Genomic DNA, 18,023 nt, shown 5'->3' on the forward strand with positions numbered 1-18,023 from the left:
TTTATTATCAGTAAACGTTCAGTGGTAAAACAAAATACTGGGCGCAAATAATAGCTATATATACAAAACAGCCCAAATTGCAGATATGGCATGGATTGTTTCAGCAAAATATTTCATTGAGCTTCCGTGTGATAACATTTTCATCTCGTGTTATAAATTAAAGTCCAGTTGAGATTTATTACTTATATCTACTTACAAGATATCAGTCGAATTTAGAAAAAGTACTCTAAAAACTAAGTACTGGCTTATAATAATTTAAAATATATAGAATAAATATAATGGTTAGTCGGGGGCGTGCGTACTAGAGCTGTTCTCTACAGCCCTGTTGCACTGCCATTCGTCGCTGCCATCGGAGCATTCCAAGAATCCGTTGCAAACACTCGATGCCGGCAGACATTCTCCGAGAGGACACCTAAATCCTTTACACGTGTCTCTCCTTAAGGGTCGCTTGTTTTCGGCTGCTTCTAAATCCGCATAGAAGTCTTCGTCGATTTCGTATTCGACGGACGGGCTGCTATGATTACGGTGGACAGTATAAGCGGCCATTACGTCGTCTATCCATTCTATATAGTTGGATACTTTGGTGTAGACGCCCGGTCGATTGGCGCGCGCGCATCCGTACCCATTACTGGTAACTCCGTATATGTACCACCTATCCGACTCCTGGAATATATATATATATATATATATTAATATGTATTAGTATAATTATTCTGACGACCTCGGTGGTCTAGCGGTCAACCACACCGCTTTACGTCCGATGGTCGCGGTTCGATTCCTCGCACGGCACAAACATTTGTATTCATGAGTATGATTGTTTGTATCGGTCTGGGTATTTTCTATGTATAATATGTATGTATTTACGAAAAAAAAAACATATCTATGTATTTGTATCAGTTGTCAAGTACCCATAACACAAGCTTTAGGTAGCTTAATTTGGATCTAGATGGCGCTGTGTGAATTGTACAGAGATTATTTATTATTTATAATTATCATTTTTTTCTCTACAAAAAGCGCCTCGGCTTAACACAAACAGAATTAGTATTCTGTTAAAACAAAATAATTTCCAAGAAAGGTGTTTCGTAACAGAAATATAAAGAAATACAATAGAATTTAACTCTGCTCCAGTTTGGAGGAGGTTGAAAGTTCTAATTGACAGTTTGTAAACTAGAATTCCGTCAATTAGGGAACTGCGAATCCCAAAACAACTAATATGATGCGTAATCCCTGCTAGATTTATATAATAGATCCCAGTTTGTATTAATTTTAGGGCCTTATTTACATGACAAACCAGCAGTCGGCGAAGTATGTAAAGTTTTAATGAAATCATTATAATATTTTCTGAGTTATTGAACACTAAATTTGTACCTACAATGTAATTTGTTATGGAATACCTACAATTTCATTGCAGCAGAAATTTGAAACAATAAACTACAATTGTAGCTACAATCTTATTTGCTTTAACGCTTACACTAGTTTAGAGGTGGTAAAATACCTACTACTGTAAAATGATTACGTAAATTGAACACCTAATAATATTGTACATACGGTGGACTGTCTTACCATTTCAATTAGATGCCGTATAACACTATAGACAGTTAATATTTTAAATTGAAGGCAGTATATTATAGTTCACAATAAATAATTTAGCTTCTTACGAGATATATTACAACTAACGATGTTCACGATAATAGACATGAGACATAGTACCTGACACATGAGAGGTCCGCCGGAGTCACCGAGACAGGCGTCTCGTCCGCCGCGCTCGTAGCCGGCGCAGAACATATCTTCAGTAACACGGTACAGAGGCAAAAGTCGTGTGCGTCGACGGCACTCCGCTGTTGAAATCACCGGTAATTCCACCTCTTGCAGAGTATCCGCTGTATATGTAAAATTATTATATGTACGACTAAGTATAATATAGGTAAAAAATATGACTATAATATATTTAGAGAAGCCGTAACTTGATTTGAAAATAACGTAGGTAAAAACATCCAACTAAGTGTCCACAATTAGAGCAATAAAAATGTTACAAGGGGAATATATGTATTAGTGATGCAACATCATGTTGACATTTTCCTATACATAGTTAGCAAATACAGAAGTAGGTACTTCTTCTACATAGTATCAGTTAATATACTTTTGATTGTATTGGAAATAAATAAATTGAAAAATCAAGTGAGCACTTACGAAAAACTCTTTCATGCTCATACAATTGTCCCCATCCAACGACAGTACAATGTTGACCGGCCGGAGGTTGGGCTCGAAGCGGCGGTAAACATGCGGGTCGCAGTCTGGCGTGTAGAGACAGTGGGTCCATTCTGAGCATCGCTATATCGTTTCGGAATCCGTGTGGGGCGTATCGTGGATGAAGGATGACTTGTCGTATGCGTGCCACGCGCTCCCAGGGACCACGGGGCCATGCACCACGTCGCAAAGCGCCCAGACGCGCTACCCAGTGTGCTTCCGTGGCTCTAAAATTGGTAGATAACAAATAAGCGTTAGTTACTATTGCAGCCATAAATTAATATGCAATTTGTTATGGATGTATAGTGATTTAAAAACTTTACTGATTAAATTTAGAATACATTTTACTAGATGATCCAAAACAAAATGTGAATGTTCAATTTACTGATTGTTACTGGTAGTTAATTAGGAATCAACAAGCAGTTTTAATAACTTTGAATATTTTTTTAAGATACCTACACAAAGTTTACTTTAGAATGAACATGTGTGCCAATATAATCTTGATAATGTTGTAAAAAAGTGAAAGCGATAAAAAAGTATTGAATAAGAAGATGCTTGTGGCTAATTTACATTTTTTATAAGCATTTATTTTGCATGTAAAAATGTAACAAGGCCATTTTTTGAAAGATCGTTTTATAAGACGAAATAGGAATAATTATAGCTTATATATAGAGGAACATTCGAATTTCGTTCCATTTCGTTTATAAATCCAACTATACTCACTGGTAAAAGCAATGACTTGCGGAAATCAGCCACTGTTCGGAGATAAGGGTGCCGCCACACTGGAAGTCCCCATCGCGATACAGCGCAGCCTGCCACGGCCAAGCTCCAGCGGCCGCTCCACCGCCGCCCACCACCCTGCTCCAGCGCACACGCATGCCCACTTTAGATATATTCCTAAAGACCCCACAAACGAAGAGGTCAAACTGCTTCATCATATCACTACTTCAGCTCCATGGGAATTTTAAAATATATTCTATGAATATCTATAAAACGCCATCCTAATATAAAATCTACTTACTCCAAGGGCAGATTTCAGGTAAAACTCCCATCAGGAAAACTAAAATTGTGTGGCTAAATGCACTCATGGCGGTTTAGCCATGTGTTTTATAGGGTGGGCGACCCTAGTGGGCTCTAATATTTTTAGTATTTTTGAACTCCATCCAAATACTGTCCAATAAAACAGTAGCTAAACTAAAATATTTGAGCATTTCCATATTGTCAATATGATACTTACTAAGATACACTTTGTATATACTCGTCTGTCAGAGTAGGTACCGCAGTCTCGTCTATTTTAGTTGCCAAGCAGTTTGGTTTGAAAGTTGTGTTTCTGTTGAAGGGTCGAGATAAGGCAGTAAAATTACAGGCATGATATATTAGTCCTTTAGAGAGGCAACAAAATGGTATGTTGTGATATGCGTGAGGCATGATTGTAGTTCGTAATTCATGTATGTGATATAGACAACAGTGACCACTTATTTACCATTTGCATTTCAATTACATAAAAACATATTTATTACATTATATTAGAATCTTTTATCTGGTAAACACGAAAAAGTTTTATAGCATTTAGCCATTATAGATGGATGATGGATAGTATCAATAAAATGAGTAGGTATGTCAAAGATTCTATAAATATAATAATCACCTTGGTTGCTGAGCATCGGCATGTGGCCTGATGCCACAATCGAGGTCTTTGCATCGCACGCGCAGCGCCCGCTTGCGTGCGCAACTAGCTCGGCGGAACGTCAACCGCGAGTCGGAAGCGCGTGCGGCTGTATTGTGCCACACTTCCCAATACCCGATCGAACTAGCTTTGCGACCTTCTCGAGCCTCTCGCGCCCAGGGAGAGTCGCTAAAGTTAATTTTTAAACTCAATTAATGATTACAAAACATTCATATCGTCAGGACTGTAATCCTAGATGTTGTAGTTAGAGGCATTATCAACTGTCAATACTGTGATTGCCCATGTTTCGCTGAGTATTGAATCCAATTTGGCAAGCGGCGAGCCTATCGGTGTCTTTCCGATTAATTTTTCCTTTGATATCGGTGTTTCCATCAACAGAATCGTCAATTAACGAGTACATATGTATAAATATATTAATTTCAGTAACAGTTTCTTTAATTGAGTTGATCAGATTGAAATATACTGAAAGTATATAGAAAGTATATATATATAGAAAGTAACTATAGAATATGAAAGACAGCCGAGTTCACTAAGTATCTATTCTTTGTTTAATATTGTGTTCTTAATAACAAGTATAAGTTTCCATCCATGTCATCGCTACGGTTTGCGAGATGTATACATAATATATACGACCATAATAAAATTATTTTATCATAACATAATCATATTTTATTATTCAAATTGGATCTCTTCAGAGAAGCTGTCATCTATTATTAACTACTACGCTTTACATCTTTTGACCAATATTATGTACATAGTTTCATCCCAATGAAAAGGAGTTCCAATGGAATGGAGAACGTATAATATAAGAATCTTAGATAAAGAGATAGAAGATAAGATTGTTGATTATATTATACAACAACCCAACACATTCAGATATTGCTAAAATGATACTACTTACTGGAATGTCATTGCACGGCAGACAGCTTTGCCAAGGTCCGGCAATTTGAGGGAACTGTGTGCTTGCGACACAACATCGTCAAAACTCTCTACGCAAAGTCTACCCCAGACACCGCGTTTTCGCACCATGACAAAACCTGACAGAAGAATTAAAAGTATGTTACTAAGTTTCCAATATATGTAATATAACATTAGCTTTTATCTCGATTCTGTGTATTAACCAATTCCCATAATAATTTCTATGTCCCATAATAGTTTCTATTCCCATATATATTTCTAAAAAAAAAATCCAATACTAGTATTGGATTTTTTTTGCATTGGCATTTTTTTACCACATTTTTTTTAAAACAGAAATTGACTTTTCCATGATTAATAAAATCTTAGGAACGGTATATTTTGTAATTAGAAATTATACTGTCATATGTGTAAGAGCATATAAAGTATAAGGTATAAGTTTTAAATAATTGGTGTTTCAATGGTTAAAAAATTAAGGCTTCAAATGAAGGTTGTTAAACTTAAAACTTTAGTGTTAAGGAAATTTCATAAATTTCAAAACATTCATAACAGTTTAATCGTAATTTATTACGGTTTTTCTGTTTTCACACAAATACTTAACAGTTTATAAAATATTTGAGAACATATTTTTTAAATATTTTATATCTTTATTAAAGTCACTGACCTTCTTCGTTATACGGTACTACTTCATTATTTTCTAATTCATCTGCGAGAGTAACACAGCTTTTTTCATCATCACCAAGAGGGCAATCAGGAGTTCCGTCACACACCTTCGTCATATCAATACACTGACGAGCATTAGCACATACATATTGTCCTTCCGTACACCAATCTGAAAAATACATCAACGGCTATTATTAATTACCTAGAAAAATGGCATCAATCACGTAACAACTATAAAATTGTGCTTTCAAATATACCGCATTTATTTTCATCCGAATAATCCCAGCAATCAACGACACCGTCACATATCTTTGCTTGTGAGAATTCAGCACGTAAGTAGTCAGCACAGGAACACGCGTGCTCATCTTCTCCGTCAGGACAATCAAGCAATCGGTTACAGCGAGAAGTCAGTGATAAACAACTACCACTGTTGCAGCGAAATGACGTTGTGTTGTTACATTCCTCTGAAATGGAGACATAAATAAAAAATAACAATTATCTATATTAGTTTTGAAAGTCGAAATATCAAATAAAAGTAATTTTATTACCTTTCACATATAAAATATTGTCTTTTTCTATCTGGTGTTTATTAAATTGAGGTTTGTTATAAGATTTTTCCGGTACATTTAAACTGTTTTCATCTTGTTTTGAAGGTTGAATTTTATTATAAGTTTTTGTTAGAATTTTAAAACCAGCTTGATTTAATGTGTAACTGGAAGGTATTGCTTTTGTTGATATCACACCACTAGGGGAACGAAATAATGTATTGTTATTTGAATCTGATATAGTGGCTAGGTTAGCTAGTTGTTTCAATTTATCTATAGTTAAGGTATTGGATTGATTAAGTGGTATCTCGAGTACTACATCAGGCTTTAAAGCTAATTCGTAAGAAGGAAGGTTAAGCGTTTTATTTGCCTGTTTACTACTGACACTACTGGTAACATGGTATGATACTCTATATGTACCTTTAGGTACTTCTGTATCATTTTCATTTTTTGATGTGACATTTTTATTATTAACTGATGAATTTAAATCATCGCTGGATTTGGGAAGCCTGTTCTTACTTGAAATATTGTTAGGCATGTCAGTGACTTGAATGTTATCAGTTACAGTTATTAAAGTCAATGGTTCTTTAATTTCTTTTTCATCTACCGCAGTAGGCGAAATTACAATTTCGGAAATATCGGAGGAGTCAGTAGATGATTTCATAATCTCTATATTGTTTTCAGTGTGAAATTCCTGAATTAATTTTTGTCTTTCTGGGTCATGAAAAAAACTACGTAAGCTTTCTTCTGTAGTTTGAACCTCAGGTTTTATTTTTGGTCGTGGTCGTAAAGGACGATTTACTCCGAGGTTGGATTTAGCGGGCAATAATGTAATAACTCCTGTTGTTGTGGCCTGTGATAGTAGTTCTTCATCAGGGACAACTTCTACAGACCCCGTCATTTTATTATGACTATGTCTTTCTTCGACGTCTGATCTATTTGACTCTTGTTTCAGTTTCTCCGTTGCGTTATGTGAATATTTCTTAATAATATCCGTTAAATTTTTCAAAATTGATATTTTATTTTGAAATCGAGGTGTTGTATTAGGAAACAGAGCATCATTTTTGGTTATTATAGCTTGTAGAGTATCATTGTAATACTTTTCAGGAGACATTTTATTATAGGTACCATTTTCATTATTGGCCGAAGTATTAATTAATTCCCATGTATGATGAGGTACGACAGTGATGGGAATTATGGATACTTTGTTATTAGGTCGTCTTGTTGAATTTTCTTTAAGAGTACTATTACTTTGTTCTTCTTGTGAAGATGTAGTTGAACTTATATTAATATTTTCCTTTACTTCAGTAGTTTCAGTAGTTTCAGCATTGGTAGTATCTGTTTCATGTACCGTTGTCCTTTCAGAACTAGTAATAATAACATTTGGTGGACTAATAGGCGTGGAACTGGATGAAGAAGTAGCTGTAGTGCTTATAACAGGATCAGTAGTTATATTATGTCTTTTCAGTATTGATGTTCCATCGACAGATATTTCTTTGGTATTATTATCTTGTTCATTAGGTTTTATTACATTTAATACTGCTAATGTTGTCTTTTCTTTCGGCGGTCTCATAACCGGTTTTCCATCATCTTCATCTAAGTTTGCAACTTGTGATACTTCTACTACAGAACTAATTTTATCTACAGGTATCGGATGAGGTTTAACGTAACCAGAGCCTAAAGTTTCCATATTTTTAAGTGGAGGCGTATATGTAGGCAGTGTAAAACTTGTGTACACTGGACTAGGAACATAAACGTGTGCACTCAAATTAGAATCTACATTATATACACCTTCCGGTTTACGAGTAGTTCTATCTCGATGTTTTACTGGGGGTATTGGAGTCAACATACTCTCCAACACAGATATGTCTTCAACCACTTCAGCAACTCCTATTCTATCTTCAGCATTTTGATCATTGATATCTGATTGTGGGGGAACTGTACTGGTAGTTTCGTAATATGGCCTGGTAATAGGCCGCCATGGTTCATTATCTACCACATGAGGGACGGTAAATAGTGAATCTATTTTTGGTAAATCTTTGTAGTGGTTTTCATTTGTGAGAAGATCAAATAAAATTTGGGATACATTGTTTGTAGTTGTCAAAATAGTAGTAGTAGGAGGAGTAGTTGAAGTTGAAGTGGTAGTACTTAATACTGATTTTTGAATATTGTTATCTGATTCATGTTTTGGTATTGATTCTGTTTTTGTTTTTATATTAAATGTAGAAGTTATTGTGAACGGTCTTGGTTTTGATGTAGTTGTCGGTATACGTTTTGTTGTCCATATTTTACTACTAGATGTTTTGGTTAGAGGTGATCTAGTTGTTGTATTTATTTTGCCAGGTTGTGTTTTATGATTTTTATCATCGTGTCTTATCGGACTAGAATTGTGTTTGTTCTCTGTTATATCTGCTTCAGTCTTTGTAATTTGAAACGAACCTTGTACAACAGGTATATTTTCCGTATCAATATCTGGCTCATCAGGATCTCCTTTCTTTCCTGGTTTGATGGTAGTTTTTCGAACTACTCCAACTCTTGATTGAAGGGTCTTGTCTTTTGGAACCTGTGAACCTGAGGGTTTTGGATAACTCGTTGTCATGCTTTCATTCATAGCTTCTTTTACGTACGACTCAGAATGATAAGTATGTTCTAAATCCCTTTTAATAACTATACTCGAGGTATCAACTTTTATAGTTTGTCCAAACGCAGGATGTTTCGATGTTAAATCTTGAACTAAAATATTCTTAAGTGATTCTTCTATATTTGCTACAGAACTGAAAACCAAATAAATACATTAGTCTTGTAAAATATGTAATCAAATATGTATATGTGGTTGGTATGTGTGTAGCGGTAAATATGTGGTTTTTATTAAGTTACCTTGGTATTTTTCTTCTATCTAAATATAATTTAAAATGTACATCCAATCGTCGGTCCCCAAAGCCCGTGACTAGGGCACCAGCAAAGGCTTGACGCAACGGTGACGGCGCCGCATATACTTGCCGGAGCGCTGCACCATATCGACGCGCTCTCTCACGCCACGCGGGGCTGCCGGGAGCCCCTCCATACACATCTCCCCGGGTCACTCGAAGAGTCCCCTCAAAGGACATCATTGCTAAACAAAAAAGAAATTTATTTTAAGAGACGTATATCTTACTATCAATTATATATACATGATATTATATGTTTCCTTATAATCATAATGTTTATCTACATATTTTTGTTTAAAAAATAAAACTCTTTAAGGATTAAATTGGCATGGTACCGGCATTAAAATAAATCTATCAATTGCAAAAATGGTAAATATTTAATGAAGATATCGTCCAACGTAACACATACGTTTCTTATAGTTTCGGTTAGAAAAATGTACATAAATCGCAACGAAATTAATACGTAGAAGTAAAATGATTTGATTGCAAAAAGAATCAACAAAATGGATGATGACTTGACGAACATATCTTATAATTTAGACAAAACACTTTTCATTGTTTAAATAGTAAATATTACTTTTATTTTTTCTATTGTTTAATTTTCTTCCGCTCAAAATTCATATAAAAGAAGACACTTACGTTCTCCATTGTCAGGCCTAAGTGCACCCATGTAGAATGCTAATGCTGCAACAGCCAATACAGCCACAGCAGCGAGCAGGGCGCCGCCGACCAACGCCGCGGAGCACAGCCCGCCGCTTCGACCGCCACTGCTGCTCGCCCGAGGATACCCTCCTCCAGCGAACCGATATTCACTCTGTGGATTAAAATTACATACATACTTTAAACACAATTAAGATAATAATAATACAATTTATTATATTAATTTTAAATAGCTCATTATTTTAATGAATAATTAGATATGTGGTGAATGCCGTTTACATAAAATGGAAAGAACAAAGGTTAGGAATGAGGTATAAATAAATTTTTACATCGTGAGTTTGAAATTGTTATCTCGAAAAAGTATTTTCTTTTACGAGATAATTGTATTAACTCAATAATTATACTGCAGACCAGCAATTTCAAATTAATAAAATAAATAATTAACAGATTAAGTAATGTCTTCTTTATTGTTCTTAATTTTAGCTTGTACCTAGGTAGATCAAGTAACATAGTTTTTATGAAAATAATAATTATATAGGTACACACTAACATCGATGTTAACAAAATTTGTAAGAAAATCTAGAGACGTGTGTAAAATATACATTCGAAATTGAATAAGTATATAGGTAACTAAGTTTTTTCGGTCTGTACCTATAAAAAATTTACTGAATATTTTTTCTACTTCGTTTATGAACTGAGATCTAATTAAATTAATGAATTAATTCAAAGGTACTTCGTTGTTAAATAATTACGTTTGTACCTCAACATCGTATTAGGTTTTTTGTATTCAAATTGTTATATGCGTCATCCATTTTGTACAGTGGATACGTGACAATTTTGTTTTTGTTCTGCTACTCAAGGCTCGCAAGATTATCGCGTTGAGTACTCTCAATGGATGATTATTATTACTAACTAAAATTAACAATTGTGGAACGGAATGATAATTTGTTAGGTTATTGTTTACAAACACAAAACAACGAAAATAACTAATTATTTTTTCTATGACTGCGGTTATGTTAGGTAGATACGTTATTAATAATATAAGTACTTACGCATTTAGGTAGTTATTTACGCATTTTTCGTAATCTGTGTGAGTGTTACTGTATCATATTAAACTACTGGGGTATAAGTTTCATTGTACCAGAATTTTATTGATTCGTAAATATTTCAGGGAAATATTATAGTTTTATAGATGTATGAAAATTACAGATATTACATTATATACATACTTTATAAAATTATAAATATACGTACATTATAAAAGAAAGTCAAATGGCATTTTTAAAGATACCAGTCCAAATCGTATGGAACTGTAAAAAAAGAATATAGACATATATTGTGAAATATTGCTAAAACTATTTTCTTGTAATTCGTATTCTCATGTCAATTAAATCTGGTCAAAAATGAGATTGCAGTTACACACAATTGTGAATCAGGGTAGTTACTACCTGTATGGAACATTAGGGACCCTTCGGTTAAAGTACTTCGCTCCAACCCAAATCCAATACAAATATAATGATCAATACAACAAGTTCACACAATTTAGCATTCCAATGTTAGCAGGTATTGATTATCGGTTCGGTACAAACAAACTCAATTGGGCAGTGGGAACTGCCCGCGGTGGGCCATCCATCTGCACTCACCTCTTGCTTCAACTGTCATTTTACGCCGTTAATCATCCTCGACAAAAACCAATCTCGTCGAAACGTCTGAGAATGTTGTCTTGTTGTGAACAACTTTGTTGTTACATTCTGGCCTTGTAAGACCATACATATGTACTTAAATAAAGACAAATATGAATATACATCGTATTTGCATTTTTTGCAGTGTGAAGTTATTTTGAACGCAACTTATTTATCTCGTATATTACAAAACAAAATCATCCCCCGTGTCTGTATGTGATAATCTACTACGGAACGGATTTACATGCGATTTTCTTATATCAACATGTGTTTCCTGAGAAAGATTTAGGTGTAAAATTTGTTAAGTTTTGTATAAATGTACTAAGATATATGCGATGGCTTGTCAGGTCGCTAGTTTATATAATTTTGACATGGTATTTTATTCAATCTAAAAAATATCGTCTAAATTAAAAGTAAGTATCATATACTTAGGTCCCACCGAGATTTGAACTCGGATCGTTGGATTCAAAGTCCAAAGTGCTAACCATTACACCATGGGACCGCGAGATTACGAACACAAAATTGTAAATACCTAATAATAAGTTTACATGTACCTTCATTTAGAATTAATATTTAAGACCACTTTTGCAAGACGTTTAAACAGATATTTTTTTCAATTGCTTGTCATAACAAAGAAAATCACGTGAATGTGCGTCCACGAATCGTTTCCAGAAAAATCCAAAAATTCCTTAACTAATGGTATGAGTCAACATGTTGATAGTAATTTTTTAATTCGAATAATTATGCCGTTTCAGTGGGAGCTCTATAAAAAGCTTGGTATTTTTATCAACTTAGGAATGAAGAAATTCTGGCTTGGAGAAACGATCTGGCCACTTTAAAATTTTCAAACTCTCTGAAAAAGGGAGCAGGCTTATATCTACAAAAGTGCTATTATGTCAATTATATAATTATTTAATATAGTCTTTAGTAAACGATAATTACATAAAGGTTTATTTAATATATGTAGTTTACAAATTGTTGCCTAATAATTTTGAATATACACAGATTCCAAAAACCAGGCATGTTTTTAAAAAAAATTGTTTTCTTTGTTACAAAACATGTTATGAGAAACGATAATTATACGATATGAGAAAAATTTTCATTATATATATAGCATATGTATAGAATTGTTTTAATACTTAAGCATATTTTACAGTTAATCTACAGCTATTTTTATTCTCTCGAGAGAAAAACCAATATATATGTTTTGATTACTTATAATTTGCTGCATTCTTTCAATACGACAGTTAATTATTATTATTTCTTATATCTTGACGTCTTAACATATCATCTAATAGTAATAATGTGATAACGTTATAATTTGGAACAGAAAATGTATTCGGAGTTGTGGGCTGATATTTGTCCCTATCTATCAATCTATCCTAGTACAATATGGAAACGCTAGTTGTTCGCAATTATTGGTGGTTGAATTAATATGATCTCCCAAATTGGTCTCAGAGTGCAGTGATTATAATTATTTCTTATTTTGCGACCACACATCCGGCATATAATTGCAGATTGCTACGGGTTGTTGTGTAATGAGGCCGTTGAACGCACCAAACTGCATTACATGTCTTCTCTGGTCTGCCCTCCGCTTCTGACTACGACGAATCGGCATTCAAATTAAAAAATACTGTTCATGCTAAGGATGGATGCACCTAATTTGTATTTTGTTTTTAATTATATGTTTGTGTCGTGTACCCTCATGTACGTACCAGTAACGGTAAATTTTCTTCGTATTCATGAAGGAATTTTTGAAGTACCTATATTCAAATTACTTAAAACTGTTGTATTATTAATATACAAGAACTCGGTATATCTGTTTATGTAAATTATTAAGGTAATCAATGTCAATATATATATATATATATATATTATAAATATTATATTTTAATTATAGTTCCTAAAAGTTAATTTTATAATTAAGTTGTATTACATTAATGGTAATCATATCTATAAGAATAAAAGTATACAGTATTATTTTTTAGACCACAATAATGAAACACAAAAGGACAGGTCCCACCGAGATTTGAACTCGGATCGCTGGATTCAGAGTCCAGAGTGCTAACCATTACACCATGGGACCGACTATAGGTTTCATCAAATTGAGCATTAATTCAGGAACTATGAAACAATACTTTCTATTTTTATTTTTCCAACATATTATCTATGACATCGGCTTAATCAGTCTTTCCGCTGGTGACCATATTGCCTTAGGAATATATATAATAACAAAATTTTTAGGTATTTAAAAATGAGTATCTCTAATTAAAATATACATAATAGTGTTGTTTATTAGGTAACAACAATTACAAAATTCAAATTATTTGAATCATGTGTTGACATAATCGAGATAGTTTTTAGATATCAAACGAATGAAACGCATCATAATCGACACTTTCTTTTAGAAGCTACGACGCAATAGACAGACATAACGACATGTCTAACTTATGACACCCCACTATTATTTATGTCGGGGGTTAAAAATGGTATCTTAAGTCAAAAAACATTAATATTATACCATGTAGATTCTGTTCGTTGTGTTTTTTATGCATTTAGACATGCTAAGTTTCGATATAACAACACATTTAATTAATATTAAAAAATAATATATAACCCACACCACTAGTAAAATGTAATAATAGGTAGGGATATATTGTATTTAACTGAATATTAAACTGTTAAAAAATTTGTTTAAATTTGAATAAATGTAAGAAAAGTAGGTATGTCAGAATGTAGAGTCAGTGAAGATGTTCTGATATGGTGTCGGCTTTAACTAATTATAATATTAGTAACGATTGTGTATAGAACAATCGGACAACTACTGACTGTGGCCTCGAAGTAGTTCAGTAGACTCAACTAAGAATATTATTGTCGTAGCATTAAAATATTTACAGCCTCCTGACAAGCGGTGGTCTAGCTGTTTAGCACACCGCGGCACCGCTTTACTTCTGATGATCGTGGGTTTCATTCCTCGCACGGTACAAACATTTGTACTCATGAATTTGAATGTATCTATTTGGTTTTTTGTGTTTTCTATGTATATATTATGTATGTTTACAAAAAACTGTATGTATTCATATCAGTTGTCTAGTACTCATAACACAAGCTCTATTTAGCTTGGGACTAGATGGCGCTGTGTGAATTATACATGTACTGAAATATTATTATTATAATGTATTTATTATTATTTATTTACTTGTGTCATATTCAGTGCCTAATTATAACCAAATTTAATAATAATGATAATTTATTTGCTCAAAAAACACAGTACAACAATGTAACTGTATCTACTTTTGAGATATTAAATTAGAACCAGTGAACCTCAATAATCACAAAGTCATTCTGATGTTCTCATCCTTTACATTTTACTTATCTTTATCATGAACGTTACCAGGTACGGGTAGGGGAGGCAGCCCCCGGACCGAGTGTCATAACCCCGTGTCACAATGTAACATTTAACATTTAACAAGGCTAATAAGGCAACGTATAAGATAACTTATCAGGTATGTAAATTATTGTTAAATATTTATATTAATTAATATAACTTGAAAAAATATAGTAATATTAAAAAAAATACATACAGGTTGTATTAATATTGACGAGGTCAAAATAAGTTTTTAGATTTTTTGTCTGTACGTATGCATGTTAACCTCAGACATGGCTTAATTTGAACGCGGTTTTTATTTATGAAATAAACTTTTACTATGAGATAGTGCTTTTCGTTTTCAAAAATAATTTAAAAAATCAATATATTATTCTATGAATATCATTTATTTTTTAGATATCTGATTATCAATTGTCAGCACAGTCTTACACAGAGATTTTCTGTAAAAAAACTCAACAGTTTAGTTAAGTTAGACATTTAGAGAGAGCACTGTTCGACATTATTTAGGTACATTATCTGATAGTTTTTATAAAATGTATAGAATGATTAGTATATTGTAAATTACGTGTTGTACCTACCTATGTGTGTTCTCGATCTATTAAGCATAAAACAATCGCCCTTGTCACTATAATCAAAGACCGGTCGACCTTCCAGCAGATGAGCATTGAGCATGCCCATCCCAGGTAGGCTTACTTGTACAGACTTTACCGCATATTTCCTATTCGGTCATAATATGTAGGTATACTAGGTCTCATATACTTAACTGACCTATTTACATATAATTAAAAAGTTATGCCCTTCCAGACGATAGATAACAAAAAAATATATGATTGCATGATTTCCACACATTTACTAATATTTATATAATTATCTCCGTTGTCAATTGTCATCATCGAGTCATCAGATCTCATTCTCGTTGTAGAAACTTAATACATACTACCAGACTGACCCTCTAATTCAATAAACCCAAGCAATTTCCAATGAATTACCGCGAAGGTGCGCAGATACCCGCAATATATTGTCATAATTGAAGGCTCAATTCTAGGTCAGCATTAATTGTAGTAATCTTGAGTTATCAATTATATTATAGTACAATGAACTGACTATAAAAAAATCATTGTAAAACAACATTAGACAACTCTATTCAACATAAAATATCCTAGTGTCTTATTCATATTACATCACCGGTATCAAATACTCAATATAAAAATAGAGAGGTTATTTATAATAATCAATTTGGCGTTCTAATAATTTTATTGAAGATTAATTGATACACAAGGTTTGTAAACATGTACTCGTAAACATAGCCAGCACGTTGATGTACAACAAACATCAGCAATTCATTGGCGCATCAATAATACTTTAAAAAGGGTAACTAATTTACTGGTCATGATAACATTGACTGGTTGACCTGTGGTGATATAATCGTTACATTATGATTAATTGCTATTTATTACGGCGCGCTTTATTATAATACAATGCTTATTTATGCTTTGAATATGGGAATTACGAGAAATAATTGTCTTAATAGCGCTCTAAAGTCACGTAAGTATTTTGACGTGTTTAATTTACCTCATTCTCCTTGTTTTAATGTCTTCCAATTACATCGCCCGGTCGTATGAGACCTCCGTTTCCGTTTGTTTCTGACTTAGAGTCATGCAGTAATTCAGCCCTGACAACCTTCCTAGCCCGATTACATATAATAAGCCTAATTATTCATGGCTGTTGTGTAATATGCGACATACAGGAAGATTTTTTGTTACATAAACCTTCAAGTTTTGATATAGCTGTTTACAGATTTGAAACTTCTTCGATCTATTTAGTACTCTTAGTTTAGTGTCTAAATTTAATATTTTCCGTTTGAGTTATATTGTTTTCTAATTGGACTATACTTTATACTCGACCGTCTTAGTTGAGTGTCTGCATTAAGAATTTTATTTACGTAGGTACTATCAACCTATAAAATTCTCAATTCATAATATAGAACGTATAATTTCAGTTCTGTATATAAATAACTATATATTAAAAACTTATATAATAAATAACTATATATTGGTAAAAAATATAATTAGAATGAACATAAGTTACAAGTTGAAGTCATTATGTAGTCATTCATCTTAATTTTTGTTTGGTTCTTGGTTTGGTTTTGAATTTGCTTCCTGAGCTATCACGTTAAATTGAGTAGGTATACCTATATATAATGTATTTTTAATAGATAAATAGAAATGGTGCACCCGCCTGTGTTGATGAGCACAAGAAATGGATGGAGCATGAAGTTAGCTCAGGTAGCCCGAATTCACCAGCAATTAACAAGAAAGGATTCTGGAGGGACTCGTGAATGTCAACCTTTCATTTCATGGTTTCATTGTTATCAGTAGGCCTCTTGCAATATTACTAACAATCCCCTTGCCAGTCGAATAGTAATAATATTCAAATATAATATATTACAAATTATGTTATAATATCCATAATTTTCTCTTCTGCTATGTCTGTGTAAACTTGTTATTGGCTTCATCTAGAAATGTATTGTTGATGGTATATCGTGGTTTACCTACTAATAAATAAATATATTTTTTATATATAATAAAAAAGGAGTACAAAATAAATGTTTATTAAAACAAAACAATCGTCAGCTTGTCTGTAATGTGCACAGTGTGATTCACGGCCTCCTCTAGTAACTAATTACCATAGTCGTTGTGTATATATACTTATATAGAACATAGGTGTATAGGTACCTTGTCCGTTGATAGTGACAAAAAACCTTGACATGCGAACCATAAACGTCTGTAATAAATCATAAAAAAATAATTTACATAACTATAAGAAGGCTTTGAACTATATCAAGGTTATAAGTTTTGTTTCTTTTTTACATCTTTTTTTATTTTGGAACAAAAATTTAAGCAAAAAGGTCTATATATACAATTGTTTCATTGATATATTTAGAAACCAATGGAACGAGTTTAATTTGTTAATAATCGACATTGTTATGGTGATTTCAAAATTGAATTGTAAATCAAAATTCAAAACTGGAACATGCAATATACATCAAAAGAAAAAAAGGAAAATTTTATATTTTGATAATACTGACTAATATTACGTACCTATATATTTAACGAAATAGAGAACTTTTATGGAATTCACGTTAAGGTGAATTTACATATACATGACTATGAGAATTGGTCTGTCACGTCGTATAATTTGTTTTATTACTATCTTTAAAACTCGATGTCATCTATTATAATATTCATAACAAGAAACCTGAAACTGAAACTGTCCTGGGTAAGTAAAGCTATATTTAGCCTAAGCAGT

At 32.9% G+C, this 18,023-nt stretch overlaps 1 protein-coding gene and 2 non-coding genes across 4 annotated transcripts in view; all 3 read right to left on the reverse strand.

The window, feature by feature from the left end:
• Positions 1–150: 150 nt before the first annotated feature.
• The window catches only part of LOC131846052 (uncharacterized), a 71,661-nt gene continuing 53,788 nt past the window's right edge, over positions 151–18,023 (reverse strand). Inside the window, exons 3-13 of one of the 2 annotated variants that reach the window (XM_059195270.1) lie at positions 9,624–9,798; positions 8,935–9,169; positions 6,061–8,831; positions 5,770–5,976; positions 5,514–5,681; positions 4,836–4,971; positions 3,896–4,102; positions 2,971–3,105; positions 2,191–2,474; positions 1,711–1,880; positions 151–663 (exon numbers count right to left, since the gene is read on the reverse strand). In XM_059195270.1, coding sequence (XP_059051253.1) covers positions 283–663; positions 1,711–1,880; positions 2,191–2,474; positions 2,971–3,105; positions 3,896–4,102; positions 4,836–4,971; positions 5,514–5,681; positions 5,770–5,976; positions 6,061–8,831; positions 8,935–9,169; positions 9,624–9,798 — 4,869 coding nt within the window. In that variant the 3' untranslated portion in view covers positions 151–282. Of the gene's footprint in view, positions 664–1,710; positions 1,881–2,190; positions 2,475–2,970; positions 3,145–3,895; positions 4,103–4,835; positions 4,972–5,513; positions 5,682–5,769; positions 5,977–6,060; positions 8,832–8,934; positions 9,170–9,623; positions 9,799–18,023 lie in introns of both variants that reach the window. The other variant, XM_059195269.1, reaches the window with a different exon arrangement.
• On the reverse strand, positions 11,757–11,828 carry Trnaq-uug (transfer RNA glutamine (anticodon UUG)). The gene has a single exon. It is a non-coding gene; the product is annotated as a tRNA-Gln (tRNA).
• Trnaq-cug (transfer RNA glutamine (anticodon CUG)) lies at positions 13,341–13,412 on the reverse strand. Its single transcript has one exon. It is a non-coding gene; the product is annotated as a tRNA-Gln (tRNA).

Source organism: Achroia grisella, unplaced genomic scaffold, assembly GCF_030625045.1.
Source record: "Achroia grisella isolate CSIRO2021 unplaced genomic scaffold, CSIRO_AGI_Agris_v1 utg487, whole genome shotgun sequence".
Classification (NCBI taxonomy): domain Eukaryota; kingdom Metazoa; phylum Arthropoda; class Insecta; order Lepidoptera; family Pyralidae; genus Achroia; species Achroia grisella.